Source organism: Lemur catta, chromosome 17, assembly GCF_020740605.2.
Source record: "Lemur catta isolate mLemCat1 chromosome 17, mLemCat1.pri, whole genome shotgun sequence".
NCBI classification, from domain to species: Eukaryota; Metazoa; Chordata; class Mammalia; order Primates; family Lemuridae; genus Lemur; species Lemur catta.
The window spans coordinates 15,065,792-15,088,922 of NC_059144.1; the positions used below are offsets into that span (position 1 = coordinate 15,065,792).

The 23,131-nt window shown below is 49.5% G+C and overlaps 1 protein-coding gene across 1 annotated transcript; it reads right to left on the reverse strand.

Moving 5' to 3' along the window:
* Nucleotides 1-2,029: 2,029 nt before the first annotated feature.
* On the reverse strand, nt 2,030-22,645 carry PABPC1L (poly(A) binding protein cytoplasmic 1 like). The gene is made up of 13 exons (XM_045529152.1): nt 22,458-22,645; nt 19,335-19,450; nt 17,845-17,984; nt 17,598-17,692; nt 15,557-15,694; nt 13,450-13,545; nt 9,464-9,730; nt 8,553-8,643; nt 7,810-7,947; nt 5,777-5,883; nt 4,480-4,573; nt 3,104-3,234; nt 2,030-2,651 (listed from the first exon to the last, which is right to left on the reverse strand). Exons 1-13 carry the CDS (start codon nt 22,629-22,631, stop codon nt 2,595-2,597), a joined length of 1,644 nt encoding a protein of 547 aa, XP_045385108.1. The 5' UTR covers nt 22,632-22,645; the 3' UTR covers nt 2,030-2,594.
* Nucleotides 22,646-23,131: the final 486 nt, after the last annotated feature.

Here is a 23,131-nt window from a genome sequence, read left to right on the forward strand (position 1 = left end):
GGGCCATTGAGGTTCGTGGAACGTGGCATGGGGTGAGGCTGGCGAGAACTACAGGCTGCCTCCCCTTCCTGGACCGTGTCCTAGTTAAATTGTTTTCACCTTATCAAAGAAGTTTTATGATTCTTCAGAGAGACACAGGGTTTGGATTTTCCCTTCGCTCCCTGTCACATAGCGCTAAGCAACATTCAGCTGTCAAGCACGCTGCGGCTGAGCGTTCGTAAGCATGAGTCTCTGTTTCAGCAATCACTGCTCTCCTGGCAGAAGTGGATTTTAGACAAACCTAGGCATGCTCAGGGGACAGTCTCAAAGCGAGGAGCTGTACCCCTTCTATTGCCACCTCCAAAGCAGGCCTGGCTCTGACTCGGCAGGTTTAGTGGTGCCATCCAGTCACAACCAGCTTACAGCACCCTCTCGAGCTCTAGAAAGCAAGTGTCTTGATTTGCTAGTGAAAACATAGAAGTTTCCAATAAACAGTGTGATAAGTTTCCTTACCCCATCACCCATCTTTGAAACTCATCACCACTCTGTCATTTCCAGAGAGGCTTTGAGGATTAAAACTGCTTCTCATAGGTTCACCTTTCTACAAGAGACAGCTATTGATGTGGTAATGATCATGGAATTCCATCCACCCCCGCAAGAGAAGGTGAAAGAGTCAGTCATTCCATGGGAATGACAGTCTTCCGTAGACTCCCGTGTAGGGGCCAGATCGAGCAGGCTCTCGTAGGCCGTGTAAGTTTTGTCCGTATTCTAATGTTGGGAAACTACTGAAGGATTTCTGCAAGGATGAGACGTCAGATTTGAATCTTGAAAAAAAGCCTTCGGACTGCATGGTGGAGGACTGGAGGGCCAGGGTGGCTGCAGTTAAACTAGTGCAAGGCAGTGAGAGGAGTCCCCCTGAGCTCGGATCAGGATGATGGCAGTGGATTTAGGGAAGAGAAGGAGGTAAAATGGATTTCCTATGGAAGAGAGAGACAGACAGACAGACACATGGCAGCTGGCTGGGGAAACTCCAGATTTTGGCTTTTGCGGCGGAATGAAGGTGGGGCCGTTACTGAGACAGAGAACACTGGAAGAGGGCAGCAGAGAGTGAGGGGAGGGGATGCTAAATCAAGAGCCGGTTTTGGACATGAGCGTGTTATTGGGATACCCAGGTGCCGACGGCAGGCAAGCAGAGGGGTGAGATGTGACCCAGGAGCTCCTGAGGGTGGACTAGGCTGAAGGAAAAAATTGGGGGTCATCCTAGGTGGGGAGCAAACTGAAGATGTGTTTGTAAATTAGGTAGCTGAGCGAGGAAAGAAGAGGGCAAAGCCTGAGGAAGTGCCAGCGGTCAGCATCCAGAAGATCCGCACAGGGGACAGACCGGGAGTAGCCAGAGAGGCGGGTGGGTGGGACTAGGTGATGGTGGGCTGGAGGCTTGGGGAGTGGAGACAGTTTGAAATGTTTGTGGAAGATAGGAAGCGGGAAGCTGAGACAGAGGGGCAGAGCCACCTTGAGGACTCAGTTGAATCTGCTGCTGGTAAATGCGCAGCAGAACCCGTCTGCCGGTACAGGAGAGGACGGGGGAGTGTACACCCCTGAGCGGGGTGAGCACTGACTGGCCCCAAGGACCTGTCTGACCAGCTCCCCCAAATTCCCTGCAGGGGAAGAAAATCCAGACCTGGGAAGCTCCCCGACAGCATTTCTACAAGGGTTCTTCTTTAATCAGGCTGCACAGCCCCTCAGCCAGCCAGCCTGGAGCCCAGAAGCAAATGGGTGGTGCCTGCCCCGCCAGGAGCCCAGAAACGCCGCACCCGTCAGACGTGGGTACTGCGGCTTTGGGGCACTGCAAGGTGACATCCATTTGGTTGTCCACTGTACCACGGATGGGTCAGTTCCTGACGGTTCTGACCTAGTGAACACACACCCTCTGTGGACCTCAGTGCTCGCCTAGGTTGCTGCTCCTTACAGCCAAAGCCCCACCCAAGCCAAGCCTACCCTCTGCTCCGTCTCCACGGCCCTCAGACACAAGAAGGCCTCCTGGGAGGCGAGACAGATTTTGCAGCACTTTTAATACACAAAGCAAAAGTCATAGGCTGGCTGGGTGACCAACCTTCATTCCACATACAGAGCTCAAGTACAGACGGACCATTTGGGAATTAAGTTACAGCTCACAAGGGCCTGGGAGCTGCGAACAGGAAACGCTGTTCCTTTGGCAGCTGTGGATGTGAGGACTCCGTTTTCTGGGAACGAAAAGGTAAAAATGAATGTTTCTAGAGTACGGCAGACGAAGAAGGTGGAGTAGCCCAGGCCAGACCTCCTGGCAGGCGAGTGGAGCCGGCAGTGCCCAGGGAAAGCCCAGCCGGGCAGGGTGGCTGGCAAGAGAGCACCTCCTGCACTCTGCATCGTCCCCAACGCCCCCTCCAGTCACACAGCTAGCCATCTCCTTTGATTCTCACGGCTCTCCCCAAACTCCTTGGCTCTTCAGAGAAAGCCAGTGACACAGCATGGTTCTCCGTTTGTGGCAGCCAGTTCCTGCCCAGTTCTTTACAGCTTCTCCTGGGCTCAGCTGCTGCTCTCACCAACCCCCCCACGCCCACCCTCCTACCTACCTGTTTTCAGTGCATGGGCTCCAAGGCCTGGTGTGCCTGCAGCACAGCCACTGCCTCCTCCACCTGGGGGACACAAGTGGGAGGGACTCAGCTAGCATCCCAGCAGGTCCCAGAAGAGCCTTGACACCCCCCCCGCCTCAGCATGCTGGATCCGAGGACCCTCCTTCATCCATGGCACCTCTGCAGAACCCTCACGCTTGCGAGATCCCACGCCCCACAGTCCCCTTTGAGACAGGTTCACTGCTGGACAGCTGGAAAAACCTCAACCCTACACTGAGGCAGAATGCACCTCCTTGTACCAAAACCTTGCCTCTGGGGCCACACAGAATTAGTTGGAAGCAGCAAAGTCTCAATTAAAGCCCTCTTCCACGCCAGGATTCAGTAGGCCTTCAGGTGCCAGCAAGAAGGCACACTTTATCTGGCCAAACAGCTGCCCGTTTGCTCGACTAGGACACCCTGTCCTCAGCTCTCCTCCTGCCTTCTCAGGGCTCCCTGCTGCCCAGGCTCTGGCCTACCTTGGCATGGAGGGACTCTGGGGACTCCAGCATGAGCAACAGCTCCGAGTTGTCAATCTCCAGCAACATGCCCGTGATCTTGCCGGCCAGCTGTGTGTGGATGCCATGGATAAGGCGGTAGAGACGCTCCCCTGTGTAGAACACCCTCCAATGGCTTGTGCACACACCCGGCTCACATCCTAGTGTCCCGGGGTGGCAGCACGGAGTGCAGCAGGGAGGACAATGGGTTCTTGTCCCAGAACTGTGCGCTGAACCTTACTGGCAGCCTCTTCCCCCCCGCAAGGTTGGCTCAGCAAATCCCACCGTGGAAGGCAATTTCAGAATCAAGTTTGACATTATATGTGCAGCGTTCTGCAGGCTGGGTTCTGACACAAAGTTGGCTGCTGTTTAAAGACTACTTGTGTTGATTTTGCAAGAAATAGCGTGAAGTAGTATACACGATGACATTCTAGACAGCATATGATGACGCTCGACTTGAGACTTTGGGGGCAGGGCGGGGAGAAAAATACTTAGGATGAATTCACTTTCCACCATCAGGTATCTCTAGTGACAGGGCCTAGTGTGGTGGCTGGCAATGTGTGGAGGACCCAGCCAGGCTAGGGGGCCTTACGTGGGGGAGCTAGAAGGGGTCTTCCATGAGGAAAGTGAAGACATGTGCAGGGAACTGCTAACAAAGCCTTCTATACCTCCATTAAGCTCATTTAAAATTTCTCTGGGGTGCTGTAAAGTGGCAAAACCCTAAGGAAGCTGAGGAAACAATGGGGTGCTGGCAATGGGGGCCTTCAGTGAAGGATCTAGAGATCTTGGTGGCCAGGAAGAACATGACAACCAGGAACAAGCTTGCTCATTCAAAACTTAGTGGTGATTCTTTTAGCAGGGGCCTGTCACAGACACTAGGGAGGGAGAAGAATTGCACGAGGAACCCAGAGTCTAGGGGGGAGCAACACGTGCTCACCCAGCGCCCACGCATTCCCTGCCTCCCTGCAGCGGGCGCCGCGGCTTCCTCCCATTGGGAGGGGGGTGAGCAACGGTGACGCCCACCTTTCGGCCACTTTCCCACAGAAGCCCAAGACCACACCCACAGTCCTCCTCACCCTGATCACCCCACGTCTGGGTGTTGCCCACTTTAAGTCAGAGTCACAGGACAGCAGAGCTGGAACAAACTTTGGGACCATCCAGTCTGACCAGTGTTTTAAAGCAAGAGAACAGGGACCTGGAGAGTAGGGGCAGCTTGAGCAGGGCCAGCCGGCAGGCTGGTCAGCAACAAAGCTGGACCTCGCCCTCTCGTCTGTCCTCCAGGCAGGGCGTTTCCCAGCACGAAAGCCAGCTCCCTGCCCCCTTCTTCTTGCTCCGGAGCAGGAGAAGCAGCCACTCACCAATCATCTGCTTTTGCTCTTGTGGGGACGCGGCAGCCAGCATGGACGCAGTCAGGGGCTCCTGTCCGGGGACGTGCACCGCGGGCTCCTGGACCTGCACAGTGCCAGGGACGCGTCCCTTAACCACCACGGACGGGCAAGGCCTTGAAACACTTGCCCTGTCGGGTGAACACGAGGCCAGGAGGGCTCTGGAAGAGGGGAGCAGGGTCTGGATGACCAGGTGGCAGAGGGGCCCTAACAAGGGCATGGTGGGTTAGGAGACAGAATGATGCTCTAGGCCGGGCGCGGTGGCTCACGCCTGTAATCCTAGCACTCAGGGAGGCTGAGGCGGGAGGATCGCTCAAGGTCAGGAGTTCGAGACCAGCCTGAGTAAGAGCGAGATCCCGTCTCTACTAAAAATAGAAAGAAAATTAGCTGGACAACTAAAAATACATCTAGAAAAAATTAGCCAGGCATGGTGGCACATGCCTGTAGTCCCAGCTACCCGGAAGGCTGAGGCAGAAGGATTGCTTGGGCCCAGGAGTTTGAGGTTGCTGTGAGCTAGGCTGACGCCACGGCACTCTAGCCTGGGCAACAGACTGAGACTCTGTCTCAAAAAAAAAAAAAAAGAAAAGAAAAGGAAAGAAAAGAATAATGCTCTAACATGGAAGTTTTCTGTGGTGCTGCGGACCTGTCAAGGCCCATGATGGACGTTGCCGAACGAAAGCCATGCATTACACAAATCACACTGTGCCAAAGGACTTGTTATCAAGTAGCTTTACAGACATAACCTCAGCACTCTCTGACCCTTTCACATCTTGGTAACTTTAAAAGTGTTTTGCTGTTTAAAGACTATTCTTGTCATTTTGCAAGGAATAGTTCAAAATAGACACATTTAAATTCTGCACAGGATGTGATAATCATGAATTTCAGACCTTTTTGGGGGCAGGGAGATAAATACATAGCCTTTCATTTAATTATAGCATTTTCAGTTAGGTTTTGAGGATTAACCTTATCCCTTCAATGCTCTACAGATTTTTAGAATACCTTTTCTTGTTGCTTAACACAAATACTAATGAAATCCAAATTAATTTTGGTAATAACTTGGGCAAAGCAAATTGTAATTAATAAACAAACGTGACCCTGGCCTTCTTTCCCCTTCTGTCAGTAAGGGTGAACTCTCATTGATCCCACATATTAACAAATGAAAACTTTATGAGCCAAGAAAATAAAGAAAACCAAGGCCCAATGCCTTAGCCAAGGTTCTGAGCCAGGCCTTCTGGAGCCCAGTCTGAGCAGGCAGCCGGGCCAGCCTTACCCGAGAGGTGTGGTGTGTTGCTGAAGAACATTTGTATGGAGGGGGAGGCCGCCCTGGTGTAAAGCATCCTGCCCCACTGGGTCCGGTGGTCTGGGTACCAATATTGGCTGGAAAAAAAAAAAAAAAGAAGGTTCATATAGCTACTATCATAAAACAAAACAGAAAATAACAAGTGTTAGCAAGAATGCAAAGAAGTTGGGGCCCACGCCTGTAATCCTAGCACTTTGGGAGGCCGAAGGGGGATGATCCCTCAAGGCCAAGAGTTTGAGGCCAGCCTGAGCAACATAGCGAGACCTCATCTCTACAAATAAAATTAGGCAGGCATGGTAGTGTGCGACTATAGTCCCAACTACTTGGCAGGCTGTGGCAGGAGGATCACTTGAGTCCAGGAGTTTGAGGTTGCAGTAAGCTATGATGATGCCACTTGTACTCTAACCTGGGCAACAGAGTGAGATCCTGTCTCAAAAAAATGAAAAGAAAAGAAATTGGGGCCGGGCGCGGTGGCTCACGCCTGTAATCCTAGCTCTGGGAGGCCGAGGCGAGTGGATCGCTCGAGGTCAGGAGTTCGAGACCAGCCTGAGCAAGAGTGAGACCTCGTCTCTACTAAAAATAGAAAGAAATTATCTGGCCAACTAAAAATATATATACAAAAAAATTAGCCGGGCATGGTGGCTCATGCCTGTAGTCCCAGCTACTCGGGAGGCTGAGGCAGTAGGATCGCTTAAGCCCAGGAGTTTGAGGTTGCTGTGAGCTAGGCTGATGCCACGGCACTCACTCTAGCCCGGGTAACAAAGTGAGACTCTGTCTCAAAAAAAAAAAAAAAAAAAAAAAAAAAGAAAAGAAATTGGGACATTTGTGCACTGTTGGTAGGAATGTAAAATGGTGCAGCCCCTATGGAAAACAGTGTAGGGATTCCTCAAAAAATTAAACAGAATTACCATAGCATCCAGCAATTCTACTTCTGGGTATACACTCAAAAGGATTGAAAGCAGGGTCTCAAAAAGGTATTTGTACACAAAATTTTATGGCAGCATTATTCAAAATACCCAACAGGTGGAAGCAACCCAGGTGTCCACCAACAGAGGAATGAACAGATAAACAAAATGCAGTATATACATACAGTGGAATATTATTCAGCTTTAAAAAGGAAGGAGATTTGTACACATGCTATCGCATAGATGCATTTTGAGGACATGCTAAGTGAAATTTAGCCAGGCACAACATTCTATATGATTCCACTTATATGAGGTACTAGAAGGGTCAAATTCACAGAGACAGAAGGCAGACTGGTGGCTGCCTGGGGCTGGGAGCAGGGAAAATGAGGAGTTAGGGTTTAATGGCTCTAGAATTTCAGTTTTGCAAAATGCACAGAGTTCCAGAGACGAATGGTGGTGATGGGTGCACAACAGTGTGAATGCACTTAACACCACTGACCCAGACACTTAAAAATGGTTAAGTGGTCAAGTTTATGTTATATACATTTTACCACAATAAAAAAAAAAAAGCAAGCAAGCAAGCAAGCAAGAAAAGAAGCAGGAGTGTCAGGGCCTGGCAGCAACCTAAGGCCAGGGATTGAGTGTGGCTCGTTCGTGCAGAATCCCCTGAGCGTGGGCCAGCACATGAGAACATTTGCTCAATGAAGGAACAGATGTATTTGCCATATAGCCAAAATCTACATACACCCTGGTGCACAGCCACTGCAGTGTCTTGCACTGAGATTCAGGTCCAGTGCTAAGCCCATTTGTGTGTGGTCTCATTAATCCTCACAAGAAAATGGGGGTATCATTTTTATCCCTATTTTAAAGATTAGGCAGTCAGATACAGTAGTTAGCAAGGGCCACAGAGGGAGTTGGTCCCAGGAACTGGAGGCCAAGCTAACTACCATGCCACATACGGTCTCTAAAGTCAGCCTTGCTCACCAACTGGGCATATGGCAAGGTCACCAGGGAGGATGTCCTGACTCCCCTGCAGGGCCACCCCCAGCACCAAGCCCTAACCCACCCCCCACTCCTCTGGGCCCCACCCACACTCACCCACTCTTTGGGTGTGGGGCACTGGGCGTGGCACCTGGGTGGAGGCCTGCCTGACACTGCTGATGTGGCCCGGGGGACGCCGAGGAATGCCTAGTGGCCGGACCATGGAGGCAGCTGGAGGGTAGGCAGCTTGTGACGCTGATACCATGGAGAGACAAAGGTTGAGCGGGCAGAAGTGGAGGGTGATCAGAGAGGCACATTGTGCCCTGAAGATTCCAGGGCCCGCAAGAGCATGGGGAGGGGAATCAGGAAACTCACAGCAGAAAGATGAGTGAATTCACCTAGACCCAGACCTCCAGCGGGGGGGGAATCCGCAACGACAAAGCCAACTCGTGTCTACCCAGAGCCCCAACATGCATAAGCACCATGATCATACACCTTAGTCCCTCAAGACAGTTTCAGGTGAGCGTGACCTTCGCTCTTACAGAGCAGTGCCATTCGTCGTCAACAACGTAGCCAGAGGAATTTAATTCTCTCAGCTTTGCAAGACTTTTCAGAGCCCCAAATCAGAGAAATCTCTGGAGACACTTACACCGGCTACATTACATGTCTTTCCCAGGCTCGCCTCTGTGCTTGGTGCTTTATGACACATCTTAATCCCCTTGTTCAGAAGGGGAGACTGAGGCCGAGAGGTGACATTACCCCCAGCAAGTGGCAGAGCAGGCCCGACCCCTATGTCATCACTGCCTCATGGGGCCCACACCCACAGCCAGGCAGAGGGTAGAAGGGGCTGCGTCACTCACATGAAGGTCTAGGTGGCTGGGCCGTCCACCTGGGGGCAGGCTGGGCGGGTGGCACAGGGCTGGAACCGTAGTACGTAGCCTGCGCTGGAGGCTGCATGGAAGAAGAGGACCTAGAATGAAGGGCTTTGCAGCAGGAGAGGTGAGAAGCTGCATCTCCTCAGTGACACTGTTGCAGGAACGCCACTGTCCCCTCTAGGGGACCTGTCAGTAAAGATCCACAAAGCTGGAACGAAAGCTCCTTCCTCCCATTCTCAGGATGTCTACTGGCCTCAAGATCTCAGATTTCAATCCTTCCTCCTCATCGGAGTTAGTCCCTGGATAAAAAAGGTGACATCTTACATCTTACTCCAACTTGTGGCTGCTTAAGCAACTGCTAAAAGGAGAGGAATGTTCCCTTCCTGGTGGCCTTCACTGGCTTACATCTTTCTATACTTCCTCTAAGTCCCATGAGGTCCCTTCCCAGCCATGCTCCTTAGGACATTAACATCCAGGGCAGATGTTAACAGGCATCGGATAAAAAAATGACAGTCTAAGTCAGGGAAATGCTATACACTCTATGCCATAATGGATATGGGCATATTAGGGTACAATAATGTATACAGTAAAGAAATTGAGGGTTTTTTTGTTTAATGCAACATTTCCCAAACTTATTTGACCATCAAAAGTCTTTTTCAGCACAGCATTCACGAATCTCTCCAACTGGGAAATGCTGTTTGATAGCAACACTATAACTCTCTTTTGCAGATGGGGAAACTGAGAGCTCAGCAGTGAAACGGCCGCCTAGTGAGTCGCCTAGCAGCTTTTCCGCAGAAGTGAGCGGGGAGCCTCCATTTGCCTTGTGAAGCTCTAGTCTTCCTGCTCTACCTGCTGTCGGGGAGCGAATGTGGCGGGAGCTGTGGGCAGGCCATCACCTGGGGCACGGCGGGCAGGAAGTAGCTGGCGGGCTGCTGGAAGGATCCCAAGAAGGGGCTGCCCAGGGCCTGCATGGTGGATAGGCGCTGCATGTACTGGTTGGTCAAGATGGCCTTCCGCTCCTCTTTGCGCTGGGCCAGCGCCACGTATAGTGGCTTGGTGCCCACAATACGCCCGTTCATCTCTGTCACGGCCTTTGTCGCCTCTTCTGGGGAGGAAAAACACACAAAGCCAAACCCCTTGCTGTGGCCACCCTCTGTCATCACCTAAAAGCAAGACAAGACAAGAGCTGCTGGGGGTGGGGAAGGAAGACTCCCGAAGCTGTGCTCCCCTCCCCTGGGGCCCAGCCCAGCACTGAGCAGGCTGTGCAAAGCCTGCGACGGAGGGACGGACCTCCACCCTGTGTTTACTGAGGCCTGCTGCATGCCAGATACTTCACGTGCCTTCACACCGCACACACGCAGCCTCCTGATGCCAGAGGTACTGCGACGCCCACTTTATAGGTGAGTAAGGGAGATTCAAGAGAGAGTGACTTGTCCATGGTCACCCAGCCAGGGGCTCATACTGCCACAGAGGTAAAGGTCTTAAAAAGGGCAATGGAATGTTTTATGGGTTGTCTCTTTAAACCCCCACCCTTTTTGGGAATTAAAACATGCATTCCTTCCCGAGTCCAGCAATCAAGGGGGCAGAAAAATGTTCTTTGCTGTTTGTTTTCTAGTATCTTAAACCACAGCAAGTGGTTCAACAGAATTGTCTAAGGGTCACAAGATCACTGGAAATAAGGTCAACTGAAACCACCAATTATAGCCAAACAACAATAGCCCAAAGCCACGACCTATGACACCAGTCACACTCACTGAGACCTGAGCCCAACTGCAGAAAACCCTCCTTTTAAAAAGCCCTGTTTTTCTGCTTAGAGACAGGACGGTGGTCTTTGAGAGGCTAGTCCACCACCTTCCTCGTTTGCAGGCAAAGTAATAAACTTCTCTTCCCTTTTCCTCAAACCACTTTTCCTCATTCTTAGTTCTCACTGATTCAGCCTCAGGGACAAGTACTGAACTTTTGGTGACAATACGTCAGCCAGGACTCAACCCAACAACTGTTCTGGTAAACCTGTACTGCCTCTGCAAGGTACCCAGCCAAGTTCTTCAGGTGTTTGGGGAAGAGGTTCTTAGCCTTTTTATTAAAGTAACCTTTTTATTTGGAATAACTTCAGATTTACAAAAAAGTTACAAAAACAGTACAGAGAGTTGCTATATATCTTTCATCCAACTTCCCTTAATGTTAACATGGTACATTTGTCAAGACTACAACATTAACACTGGTACAATGCTGTTAACTATTATACTCTTAGCTCCTGTTAACTACAATGCTATTAACTGAACTGCAGACTTCATTGGGATTTCACTTTTTTCTCCTAAATATTCTTTTTCTCTTCCAGGACCCAATCCACATTGCATTTAGGGTTGTTAACCTTTTTTAGGGTCAAGACACCGCCCTGGCTCATTCACTCGGTAAGGACTAGAGCTATTTTTAAAACTTGCCCTGTTAGAGCCCATACTGTAAATCAGTGATTTTCAGACTGCATCCTGCTACCCATTAGAAGAGAGGTCTTAACCTGAAAGTCCACGGATCCCCCTCAGGGAGGTCATGAATATAGTTCAGGGGGTCTATGAACTTGGATGGGGAATAAGTGGCATCTTTATTTTCAAATTAGCATGTCCTCCTATTATGAATATGGGCAAAAAAAAACATAGCAGTAGTAGTTGTACCTGTGACTTTATCATGAAAAAATCAAATATTGTCATATAACTTTATTACTAATCTCAAAAATATTTATGCTAATTGCTATTTTGCTAGATCTTAAGGTTTACTACATTAATAAAGAAGCACATACTGCCATAGCTTTAGTATTCTGATCACTATATTACAATATAATTGCTTTTATAATCCCATGAATTTTATTTTATGCATTTAAAAATATTCTTAGAAGGGGTTCATGGGCTTTACCAGACAGCCAAAGAAGTCCTAACATAAAACCATTGTTAAGAACTTTTTTTTTTTTTTTTTTTTGAGACAGAGTCTCACTCTGTTGCCTGGGCTAGAGTGGCTCACAGCAACCTCCAAATCCTGGGCTCAAGGGATCCTCCTGCCTCAGCCTCCCGAGTTGCTGCGACTACAGGCCTGCGCCAGCAAGTCTGGCTAATTTTTTCTATTTTTAGTAGAGACAGGGTCTCACTCTTGCTCTGGCTGGTCTCGAACTCCTGAGCTCAAGCAATCCTCCTGCCTCAACCTCCCAGAGTGCTAGGATTACAGGCGTGAGCCACTGCACCCAGCCTGTTAAGAACTTGTTAGTAGGTAGTTAATAATGATAAAATTAGTAAAGCTAACACTTACGCAGAGCTTACTATGAACTTGGTAGTGGTGTAAGTATTTATATACATTAACCCATTTAATTTTCATAATCACTATTTTATATAAAACAGAAAATATGTAAATTTTATAGATAAAAATTATATTAAAAAATCCCCATTTTATAAACTAGCCTATTAAACAGCCTCTTTAATTGTTCTCAGGACATCTCTTGAGGTGGTTAATGTCACTCCCATTTTACAGGTGGATAAACACTTGCCTCAGGCTCTGCAGCTCTGTAATGGTAGGACCGGGATGTCCATCTAGGTCTGATTAACTTTAAAATCCCAGCTTTCAACCACATTGCCATACAAGTGTGTATGCATTTTCTGGGTGAGAGGCCCACAGGTTTTTACAGTGTTGAATCAAATTTACTGATGCCTAATGTACATGTCTCACAGCTTTCTGTCACATTTTTCAAAAAGACCTAAACCCAAAAAGCTTTAGAACATTTATTTCCCATCCCTCCCCAAACATCAGGCTCCCTGAAATATTTAAAATTGGACTCAACAGGCAAAAGAACTCCTAGACCACTTCCTCAGAACCCAATCATCTCATCACAAACAAGGGTCCCCAGCCCCGTTGCTCACACTGATCTCTTTGGAAAGTTCCTCATTCCCACCTGCAGCTTCCTGCCTGACTTAAACACTGCTGCTACTACTGCTGCTTCTTCCAGGAAGTCCTCCCTCCTGCCCCACTGAGTGCCTGCAGCTCTACCTCCCTGGCTTACAAAATACAAAAGGTAGGGATGAATCTGACTTCTTCACTAGACTATCAGCTACTTCAAAGGCAGGGGCTGCATCTGATTTGTTCCCATATGTTTCCCACAGAGCCTGGTAAGACAGCAGGTACTTGAGTACAGAATGAACAAACATTGAGTCATCTCAAAATCAACCGGGGAGCTTTTAAAAATAAAAGGTCCAAGCCCTACCCCTAGAGATCTACTTTCAACACCTGCCCCAGGCATCTACTTAAGAACTCTCCAGGGGAGTCTAACGAGAAGCCAAGGCTGAGGACCACCCAGGGAGCCCAAGACCCCCATCCTATGGATGAGGCCCAGGAGTTAAGATACCTGCTCAAGGTCACAGAGCTACTGAGTAGATGGGCCAGTTGTCACATCTCAGGTGCCTAACAGGGCTGGGCGCACAGTAGGTGCTCAATAAATGGAGAACAATGAATGAAGAGTGATGCAGCCCAACTCTCTCATTTTCCAGATGGGAAATCTGAGGCCCAGAAGAGGTTATGTCATTGGTGAAGGGCAGACAACAATAGTCAATGGAGACCTGGATTTCTGGAATCTGGCATGCAGTAGGTGCTCAATAAATGCTTGTAGACTGAACCAAGGTTACAGTGAGCCCCAACAAGTCCAGCTATGTGACTGGGACTGTATTTCTAGCCTCTTCCCTTCCAGCCCAGACAAGGCTGCAGGTGGACCGTAAGCTCCTATGGGGTCAGGGGCCCAAAAGGGGCAGCTCAGCACAAACTCCCTGGAAGCTGTGCGGTAAGAGGATGGTGGGGGCAGAGGGTGGTGAGAGGGAAGGCTGTCCCCCCCGGAGGTGTCCTCAGGCCTCACCTTCGCACTGGTAATCACTCCATAGGGAGAGAACTCTTTCCTCAGTTTCTCATCGTCGATGGTGTCATCCAGGTTCTTCACATACAGGTTCACGCCCTGGAAGGAAGGGACACTGCTGGATGTGCCCCTCCCTCCAAGCCCCAGACGGCTCTGGGGAGAGCAGGGGGCCGACACAGGCCCGAGGGGCACTGGGAGCCCTGCTAGCCCGGCCTTCTGCTCCCATTTCCCACAGCACCTGTGTACCCCGACCCCTTGCCTTCCCATCACCAGGGAGCTGCACCCCCCACGATCCCTGAAAGTCCCCCGGCAGTTGTCATGCACCTGCACTGGCCCCAGCCTCTCCCTCTGTCATAGAGGGGACCCTGAGGCACAGGGCCAGCCCCAAGCTAGCTCTCCAGAAGGCCGACACGGAGCAGCAGGAGGCAGAGCTCCTCTCGGGCTGGGCTCTGGGCCAGACCCCAAGTACAGGTGACAGCTGCACCCCACGCCAGACACAGCCCCCATGCTGGTGCCAGGCACCACTCTAAGCTCTTCCACACATTTTAATTTTGAACCCTCACAACAGCCCTACAAGGAGGAAATGTTCATGCCCACTTTACAGATGACAAAACGGAAGCAAGAACAGGTTAGTTAAACTGCCCCTATGTGGCGGAGACAGGACTGACCCAGGCAGTCTCAATTCAGAGTCTGTGCTCCTCACTCTTGAGTGACAGCTGCCTCCACTGACTTCCTCCTTCCAGACCTCCCAAGCACAGAAGTGTGTGAAGGCGGAACAGAATGGAGACCATGCGGTTACGCAACGCAACATCCGGCTCTCACAGATTAGATTACATGATGAGTATTCTGTGCTGGAAGACTATAAACCCCTGAAAACGTACAGGCACAACTGGAGGGGGTGGTGTACACGCAAGGTTCTCAACCTCAGCACTAGTGACACTTTGTGCCAGGTAGTTCTTTGCCGTAGGGTTGTCCTGTGCACTGTAGGGTGTTTGGCAGCACCCCTGGCCTCCACCCAGCCGATGCCAGTGGCACCCTGTCACAAAATCTCAACTCCTGAAAATCCCAGATAGTGCCAAATGTCCTCCCCTGGGGACAAAACTGCCCCTCATTAAGAACTAATGGGTATGTATGTTAGTGTGTGTGGGTGTGGGTGTGGGTGTGTGTGTGTGTGACTATGTATATTTATACCATTCTCCATGAGGGATCTAGAACTTCTACTAAAAGTTTTAGAAGTGTTCATTTCCCAGAGAGGTTCAGATTGTACTAATCTATGATATACATTTTAATTAACTGTATTAACTTAATTTTTTTTTTTTTTTTGAGACAGAGTCTCACTCTTTTGCCCTGGCTAGAGTGCCGTGGTGTCAGCCTAGCTCACAGCAACCTCAAACTCCTGATTCAAGCAATCCTCCTGCCTCAGCCTCCCGAGTAGCTGGGACTACAGGCAGGTGCCACCATGCCCAGCTAATTTTTCTATATATATTTTTTTAGCTGTCCATATAATTTCTTTCTATTTTTAGTAGAGACAGGGTCTCGCTCTTGCTCAGGCTGGTCTCGAACTCCTGAGCTCAAACGATCCTCCCGCCGCAGTCTCCCAGAGTGCTAGGATTACAGGCGTGAGCCACCACGCCCGGCCTGTATTAACTTAATTTTAATGGCTGCACGACATTCCAACTTTTGGATGTGACATATTTGGCCTAATTATTTCAGCCAGGAGTAAGACTTCCTCTGGGGGCATCTGGCAATACACAGGGCACTTCGGGTGTCCGTGACTGGAGGAGGCAGCTGGTGTTGAGCGGGCAGGGGTTAGAGATGCTACCTGACCCCACGTAAAGGATTATTCCAACCAAAAGGTCACAGCACCCCAACTAACCCCTTTGGCTGGGCCGTTGGGGTGTGTCCGGTCTCTCCACTGTTATGAATCAGGCCGTGGAGACCATCCCACACTCATCTGAGTCCTACCCTGAGCCAGGTACCCAGAAGCAGGGTCACTAGAGAATGGACTCACATTTGGGGACCCCTGCCCCATACATACACAGCCGCTCTCATGCAGCAGCGACTGCCACGGGGGGGGGGGGGGCAGGGGGGGGGCGGGGCCTGACCTCACCTGGTAACGGTTCAGCCGGTCCTGCTTCATCTGCTCGAACCTGCGCTTCAGCTCGTTCTGCCGCTCCACCCGCTTCTGGGCCCGGCCCACGTACAGCAGCTGCCCGCTCACGTCCTTCCCGTTCATGTGGACCACAGCCTGCGGGGACAAGGAGGGACAGCTGCCTGGTAACCAGCTGGCCGTGGCCCTGGGCCTCACCCTGGCCTAGAGGAGCCACCTGGAAACCAGGCCATCCACGCCAACTGAGAGTAATTAGCACCAGGATAAAGGCCATTTAAAGTACATCCACTTTTTAAAAATATGAACATTTCAGAGTAAATGACAGATTAAAAAAGTTGGGGCTGGGTGAGGTGGCTCATGCCTGTGATCCCAGCACTTTGGGAGGCCGAGGATTGCTTGAAGCCAGGAGCTCAAAGGTACGGCAAGTAAGCTATGATCGGGTCACTCACTCTGACCTGGGCAGCAGAGCGAGAACCCATCTCTTGAAAAAAAAGAAAAAAGAAAGAAAGAAAAAAAAAGAAAAAAGAAAGAAAGAAAAAAAAAGGAAAAAAAATTTGATTGTGTCTCTACTTTAAAAAGTGAAATTGAAATTTGCAAAGTTTCCCATATTTAGAATTTAAATGTTTTAAATATGCATTTAAAGTATGGGAAGATCTAAATATATTACTAAGTGAAAAAAGCTAATCTGCAAAGCCTGCATACTCTATGATTCCAACTACTTGACATTCTAGAAAAGGCAAAACTACAGAGCCAGTGAATGGTTCAGGGGTTGCCAGGGGTGAGGGGGCAGGGAGGGATGAACAGGCAGAACACAGGGGATTTTTAGGGCAGTGAAAATACTCTGTATGATACTAAAATAGTGATACAGGCTGGGCATGGTGGCTCACGCCTGTAATCCTAGTGCTGTGGGATGCTGATGTAGGAGAATTGCTTGAGGTCAGAGTTTGAGACCAGCCTGGGTAACAAAGCGAGACCCCTAGACCCATCTCTACAAAAAGAAAAAAACTGGCAGGTCACACTGGCTCACGCCTGTAATCCTAGCACCCTGGGAGGCCAAGGTGGGAGGATCGCTTGAGCTCAGGAGTTCAAGACCAGCCTGGGCAAGAGTGAGACCCCATTTCTACCAAAACTGGAAAACATTAACTGGGCGCAGTGCCGAGCGCTTATAGTTCCAGCTACAAGGGAGGCTGAGGCAGGAGGATCGCTTGAGCCCAAGAGTTTGAGGTTGCAGTGAGCTATGATAATGCCATTGCACTCTACCCAGGGTGACAGAGGAAGACTGTCTCAAAAAAAAATTAGCCAGGTGTGGTGGCACACACCTATGGTCCCAGCCACTCAGGATGCTGAGGCAGGAGGATCACTTGAGCCGGAGTACAAGGTTACAGTGAGCTATGATGACACCACTGCACTCTAGCCTGGGTAATAGAGCAGGACCCTGTCTCAAAAAATAAATAAAGGTAAAAATAAATAAAATAGTGGCTACATGTCATTTGTGAGGGCTTTAATTCATTCTTTTAGAAACATTTGTGTCTTAATCCTTGCTGATTTTTCTTTTCCTCAGTTAACTGGCCTAAACCTGCTAGGTCCTAAGTGCCACTGCATAAAATCTTGCATCTTCTACAAGATGTGCAACTTTTCTCTGCAATCCATTTACACTGGACTGAATTTTCATTGACTTATCTGCAAAAATCATCAGAAGTCAGACCCAAGTATATATATTGACTCAATGGTTGGGATCAGACACTGGTGTTAGGAGAAATGTTTGAAGGGAAACTGATTTTTCAAGCAGTCAGTTCACTAACAAATATCTTTACATAAAATGATGACTTTTGCTTCCCAGCTAAATATTCAATTGTGTGGATCTCAGGTCTTAGAAGCAACCAAAGAAGGATGGAGCCTTTGGCCTTTGCACCACAGGCAGGAAGGGCCCTGCCTGCTGCCCAGGCTGGGGAGGGACAGCCGGAGCCCGCAGCTGATCTCCCTTCTTCCCAGTCTGGCTCGGTGCCCCCTCCCAAGAACAGAGCTGTGGGGAGGCTCCTACCTTCTGGGCTTCCTCATGCTTCTCAAAGTTGACAAAGCCAAAGCCCCGGGAGTGGCCACTGTTGTCCCTCATCACCTTCACACTCAGCATCTTTCCTGGGAAGGACCAACCTCACTCAAAGCCAAGCTTGGGAAACCCCAAGATGTTCCCTCCCTTACCATGTCCTCAGAAGGGCCCCTCCTCCCTGCCAGACCTGCAGGAGAAGAGGAGCAATAGCGACCCCCTCCTCCCTCGGGAACACGCCCACCAAACTGGGAGAAGAGCTCCTGCAGGCCGTGCTCATCGACATCCGCTTGGAGGTTCTTCACGTAGATGTTCGTGAACTCCATGGCCCGCGCCCCCAGCTCCGCCTCCCGCTCCCGTCGGGACTTGAACTGGCCAACAAAACTGTGGACACAACAGGGTAGGCAGCTGCAGCCATTAGCCACCCCCGTTCCCAACCCAGGCCCAAGTGCTGCCCTTCACCAAGGCCTCCATGTCCCTTATCAGGAGACTGGGCGGGCAGCACTCCTTAGGATATACCCAAGGCCCAACCACCTCCAACAGCCAGGATGCAATGTCCCAGAGCTTGTCCCCAGCATGAGGTTAAAACTTCTTTCTTGTGACAAATGCATACGGAACTACTGCTATATACTAGGCAGGAGAGACTATAGGAGCATGAACTTGACAGTCAGACAGATAAGGGATTGGCCCTTGCTTGGCAACTGCCTAGCTGTGTGACCCTGGGTAAATTATTTAACCTCTCTGAGCCTCAGTGTTCATTCTTGTAAAACTGGGGATCAAATCCAAGCCACTGGGCTTTGCTTATTTATTTAACATGTGCTGGGTGTATTGGAGAAGCAGGGGTAAGCAAATTAGACACGGTCAATGCCAGTGTCACCATGGGGGGTGGGGAATGGGGTGAAACCACTTAAATACAACATTAATTTTAAAAGCTGTAATTTCCAAGTTCAGGTAAACATATCTAGGAGAATATCCTAGATGAGGGGAAAAAAAAAAACAAGCATAAGAAATTCTGGTGGTATCTTTAGCACAAACAAGTGGCAGCAGGCACCAAAAATTGAAGAAGACAGAGTGGCAAAGGTAAACTTGAATAAACTATACCCAAATATAGGCATCTTTCTGAGAATTAGGAAAGCCCACCAGATTAGCTGGGCAGGTGGACAGGCCCCTCCTCTCAGAAACCCTGAACAAAAATGACTCTCAGGGCCTCTCCCAGCTCAAAGCCACCTTCACTCCCAGGCCCTGACCATGGGGCTGGGCCATCAGATGGGCAGAATCAAAACTTGGGGAGAACAGCCGGCAGCAGATTCTCTCCAGCATCCACAGCTCAATTTTCCCATCTGTGAAGTGGGGATGATACAAAACTTAACTGTATGAAGAGGGCAGGCTAAACATACGCCTGCTTTTCTTTCTATCCGCAAATCTCATGAAACACGACAAAAGGTTTAAGAAATAAAATTCCCAGCCATACCGAGAAGGCTGGAAGACAGATGAAATCACTGAGTTGATTAATGACATGGCCATTAGCTGTTCCCTCTAGAATTTCAAAATCACCACTCTCTTTACTACTCAGAGCAATCCTCTATGCATATCTTCGGCTCCGGTTTTATGTGCAGGAAGAGAGTCCCTGAGAAACTGAGCGACTTGTCTGAGGTCATGCTTTGAGGAAGACTGCCTGCCGCGCCAGGCTTCTGTCCCCATGGCCTCGGCCCCTCCCCTGGGCCCAGCACTCACACTTTGCGGTCATTCAGCAGCATCCCATTCATGGTGCTGATGGCGTTCTGTGCCGCTTCGTGGGTCTCAAAATGAACAAAGCCGAAGCCTCGGGAGCCATGCTCGTCACACGCCACCTGGGCCACAGGGAAGGAGGACAGGGAAAGCATGGACAGAGGGCTCAGGCAGAAAAGCATGGCCAAGGTGATGATGACCTGCACCTGCATGCTTGCTCTGTAGACAATCCTGCACCACACGGTAGCCCCACGTTAGAGATCGGAAACTAAAGCTCAGAGAGAGCCATCCACTTGCCTAAGATAACAGACTAATGAGGAAGAATGTCCTCAAATGAACATAGGTTTCATCTAAACCACAGATCAGCTTTTAATTGTCTTAAGGTGATGGGCAAAAGGATAAGACTCAAACCCCAACACTTGCATCCTTGTTTCTAACAGCAAACTAGAAACAACCTGAGTGTCCATCACGGGGAAACCAGTTAAATAGATTACAATACATTCGTACCAGCCTGTGTATGTCCACAGTTGAAGAGAATGTGGTGTATGACATGGCTGATAGCTATCTGTAAGATACATCATTAAGTGAATTAAAAAGTCCATTTGGGTTAAAGTGAGCATCTATGCATTGAAAGCTTTGAAACACACACACACACACACACACAAAACTGTTCATAATGATTATTTCTGGGGACCAGGGCTAGAAGAGAGAGAGCCTTCTTTTTCACTTTCTTCCCTTCTACATTGTTTAAACTTTACCAAGTCATGTATTATTTCAACGATATACTTGTTTCCATTTTTAAAAAGATGCACAAACATCCTGTTCCCATCCCATAACCCTCCCAATTCACGTTATTGCAGAAGGACAGAGCTTTAAGAACAGGGAAAGACCTTCTAGTTCACATAGTTCCCATCCCTCTTGTTGAGCAGAAAGACCCCTGACCCCGTTTCAAGGGCACTGTGGCCCCACTCATCCCTGCAGCCACGGCGTCAGCTCAGCTACATGGCATTTTCTGCCTAGACGACCACCACCACCTCCCATCACAGCTGTGCACTGACCGCTGGCATGGTCTTTCTAAAATGTAATTCTGATCATGTCCCTTTAATCTCTAGTAGCTTCCATCCACAGAACTATATCAATCTGGCATTTGAGGCTCTCCAGTGGAACCCCTGCACAAGTACTGCTTCCAAATCCACGCCTCACCTGCACCTCTCTACCTCTCCAGCCCCAAACAGGGTCCCTCCACTGTCAACTCAAGCCCTAGCTCTCCCATGCAGACTTTTTTTTTTTTTTGAGACAGAGTCTCACTCTGTTGCCTGGGCTAGAGTGGGTGCCCTGGCGTCAGCCTAGCTCACAGCAACCTCAAACTCCTGGGCTTAAGCGATCCTACTGTCTCAGCCTCCCGAGTAGCTGGGACTACAGGCATGCGCCACCATGCCCGGCTAATTTTTCTATATGTATTTTTAGTTGGCCAGATCATTTCTTTCTATTTTTAGTAGAGACAGGGGTCTCGCTCTTGCTCAGGCTGGTTTCGAACTCCTGACCTCGAGCGATCCACCCGCCTCGGCCTCCCAGAGTGCTAGGATTACAGGCGTGAGCCACCGCGCCTGGCCTCCATTCAGACTTAATCATGTTGACTGGGTCAAGCACCTGCTAACAGCATCACACACTTACCTTGTTATATTTGCCATGAGAACTCTTCCAAGCAATTCTTAACCTCTGAGCCCCAGGAGGGAAAACGTAAATAAGTGACTTGTCCAAGGTCAGCCAGCAGAAGGAATTTCTCAATTATTATAGTTATCACTTAGATGCTTAATGTGCCAGGTCCCTTTTAAGGACTACACAGGTGTGGAAAAATCCTAACACATAGAAAATACTTGATCAATCTGCCATTACTTTTGTAGGAACTTACCACACAGTTAAGAGGGTCTGTCTTCCACTGATTCTCAAAGGCAGGGAACAGCCCTGTCTCTCTGCCACAGAGAATTATTAGCACATTACTGCACTTCTTAAGCCTGCTCCTCTGAGCCACAGAGATAGCCCCTTATCCACGGGGAGGTTGTGAGTCTTATTTGAGAACTTAAGGATTGTGCCTGGCATAAAAGTAGCCCTCAATAAAAGTTCTAACATAGTGGTCACCAAAATTCCCCGTGTGCTCTCCAGAAGGGGCATACACCCCAAAGGACACAGGGTAACCGTCCTCATAAAATCTAGAGGCCGAACATCCAGGTTTAAGCCCTCTGGTCAAGGCACAGACCTACTACTGTATGGCCTCGGATCCTCAGCATCCTCAAAGTCAAAGAAATAATCCGAGCCCCTTTCAAATGATGATACTCAAATATGTATTAAGCATCTAATATGTGTCACATCTTACTCGAAGCACTGAGATACAACAGCAACTAAGAACAGGATGACTACTCTCTCATGGAACTTATAGTATAGCATAAGAGAAATCTTAGAAACAAGACATGGTCCATTGATTGCTATGGTAGCCTCAAGTGATGGCCTTCCTGCAGCCATTCCCTTCATCCTATCATTTCTACTGCCGTCTCATTCTGAATGTGGGCCGGCTTTGTGACTTGCTTTGGCCAATCCAAAGCAGTGGAAGTGATAGTGTTTCAGTTCTGAGTTTAGGTCTCAAGAGGCCTGGGGAGCTTCCACTCTGTCTTCTGGGACCCTGCCTTTGCCATGAGAAGAGCCTGGGCGAGCCTGCTAGAGGATGAAAAACCACAGGGAGGAAAGCCAAGACGCTCCATCTGGCAGCCAGCCGCTCCCTCACATGCCCACCGAGAGCTTTTAGCGGGCGTAAGAGGGAGCCCAGCCAAGACCAGAAGAAATGTCCAGCTGAACCCAGCCCAAACTGCCAACTGCAGCATTGTGAGCTAACTACGTGGTTGTTGTTGATAGCCACTAAGTTTGGGGTGGGTGGCGACACAGCAAGAGCTGACCCACACAGGTAACCTCTGATAGTTCATGGAAGATCACACTGAAAGAACAGCTACCATTCAAGTGCTTGCTAGACCTGCAGCTTTACTGAAAGGACCTTGTAAACTGTAAAGTGAGGTGTTACTTGGCATCCCTCTACGAGACAGGCAGTTGACACTGATCCCCCCAAAGAGGCACACCCACCTTGCAAGAGAGGATGTTCCCAAAGGTGGAGAAGGTATCATATAAAGCCTTGTTGTCGATGGAGTCCTCTAGGTTCTTGATGAAGATGTTGCCCACACCTGACTTGCGAAGTCCTGGGTCCCGCTGGGACCACATCATGCGGATGGGCTGGCCTTTGATCACCTCAAAGTTCATTGTGTCCAGTGCCCGCTCCGCTGGACAGGAGGAGGAGAGAAAGGAGCAAGTTAAGGGGATTTTCTTACCCTGATCCTGCTAAGGTGCTTAATTAGGAGAGGGGAGTGGGGTGGGGAAGGAAGTCCTTGTCTGAGTCCCACCTGAGATAGGAGCCTGAAGGCTCAGGAGGGATGAGGTGAGAGAATTAGTGTACCTGGTGCTCCGCCCACCTTCTAGCTGTGATCTCATATGAGCAGGGATTCCTATTCCCATTTTACAGATGGGAAAATTGAGGCTCAGAAAGGAGAAAACTCAGTGGCAGAGCCATGTTTATTCTAGCCTCAAAAGCACACTGAGTAGATAAGAATGTCCCTACGACCAGGGATGACAGCAGTTTGAGGAAATTTAAGCTCAGAGGTGCTGAAGAGTAGAGCTGAGATTCCATCCCAATCAGTGTGGCTTTGGGGGAAGTGAACATCACCTCTCTGAGCCTGTTCCTTCCCTGTAAAGTGGGGATGACA

What these genes read in the sequence shown, in the direction of transcription:
- PABPC1L (XM_045529152.1), bottom strand. Translation starts at nt 22,631, where the DNA reads ATGAACTTTGAGGTGATCAAAGGCCAGCCCATCCGCATGATGTGGTCC. An exon ending in CTGCTGAATGACCGCAAAGT is followed by an intron (nt 17,985 to 19,334) that starts GTGAGTGCTGGG and finishes TTGTGTCCACAG; the next exon opens with TTTTGTTGGCCAGTTCAAGT. An exon ending in ACCGGCTGAACCGTTACCAG is followed by an intron (nt 13,546 to 15,556) that starts GTGAGGTCAGGC and finishes CCTTCCTTCCAG; the next exon opens with GGCGTGAACCTGTATGTGAA.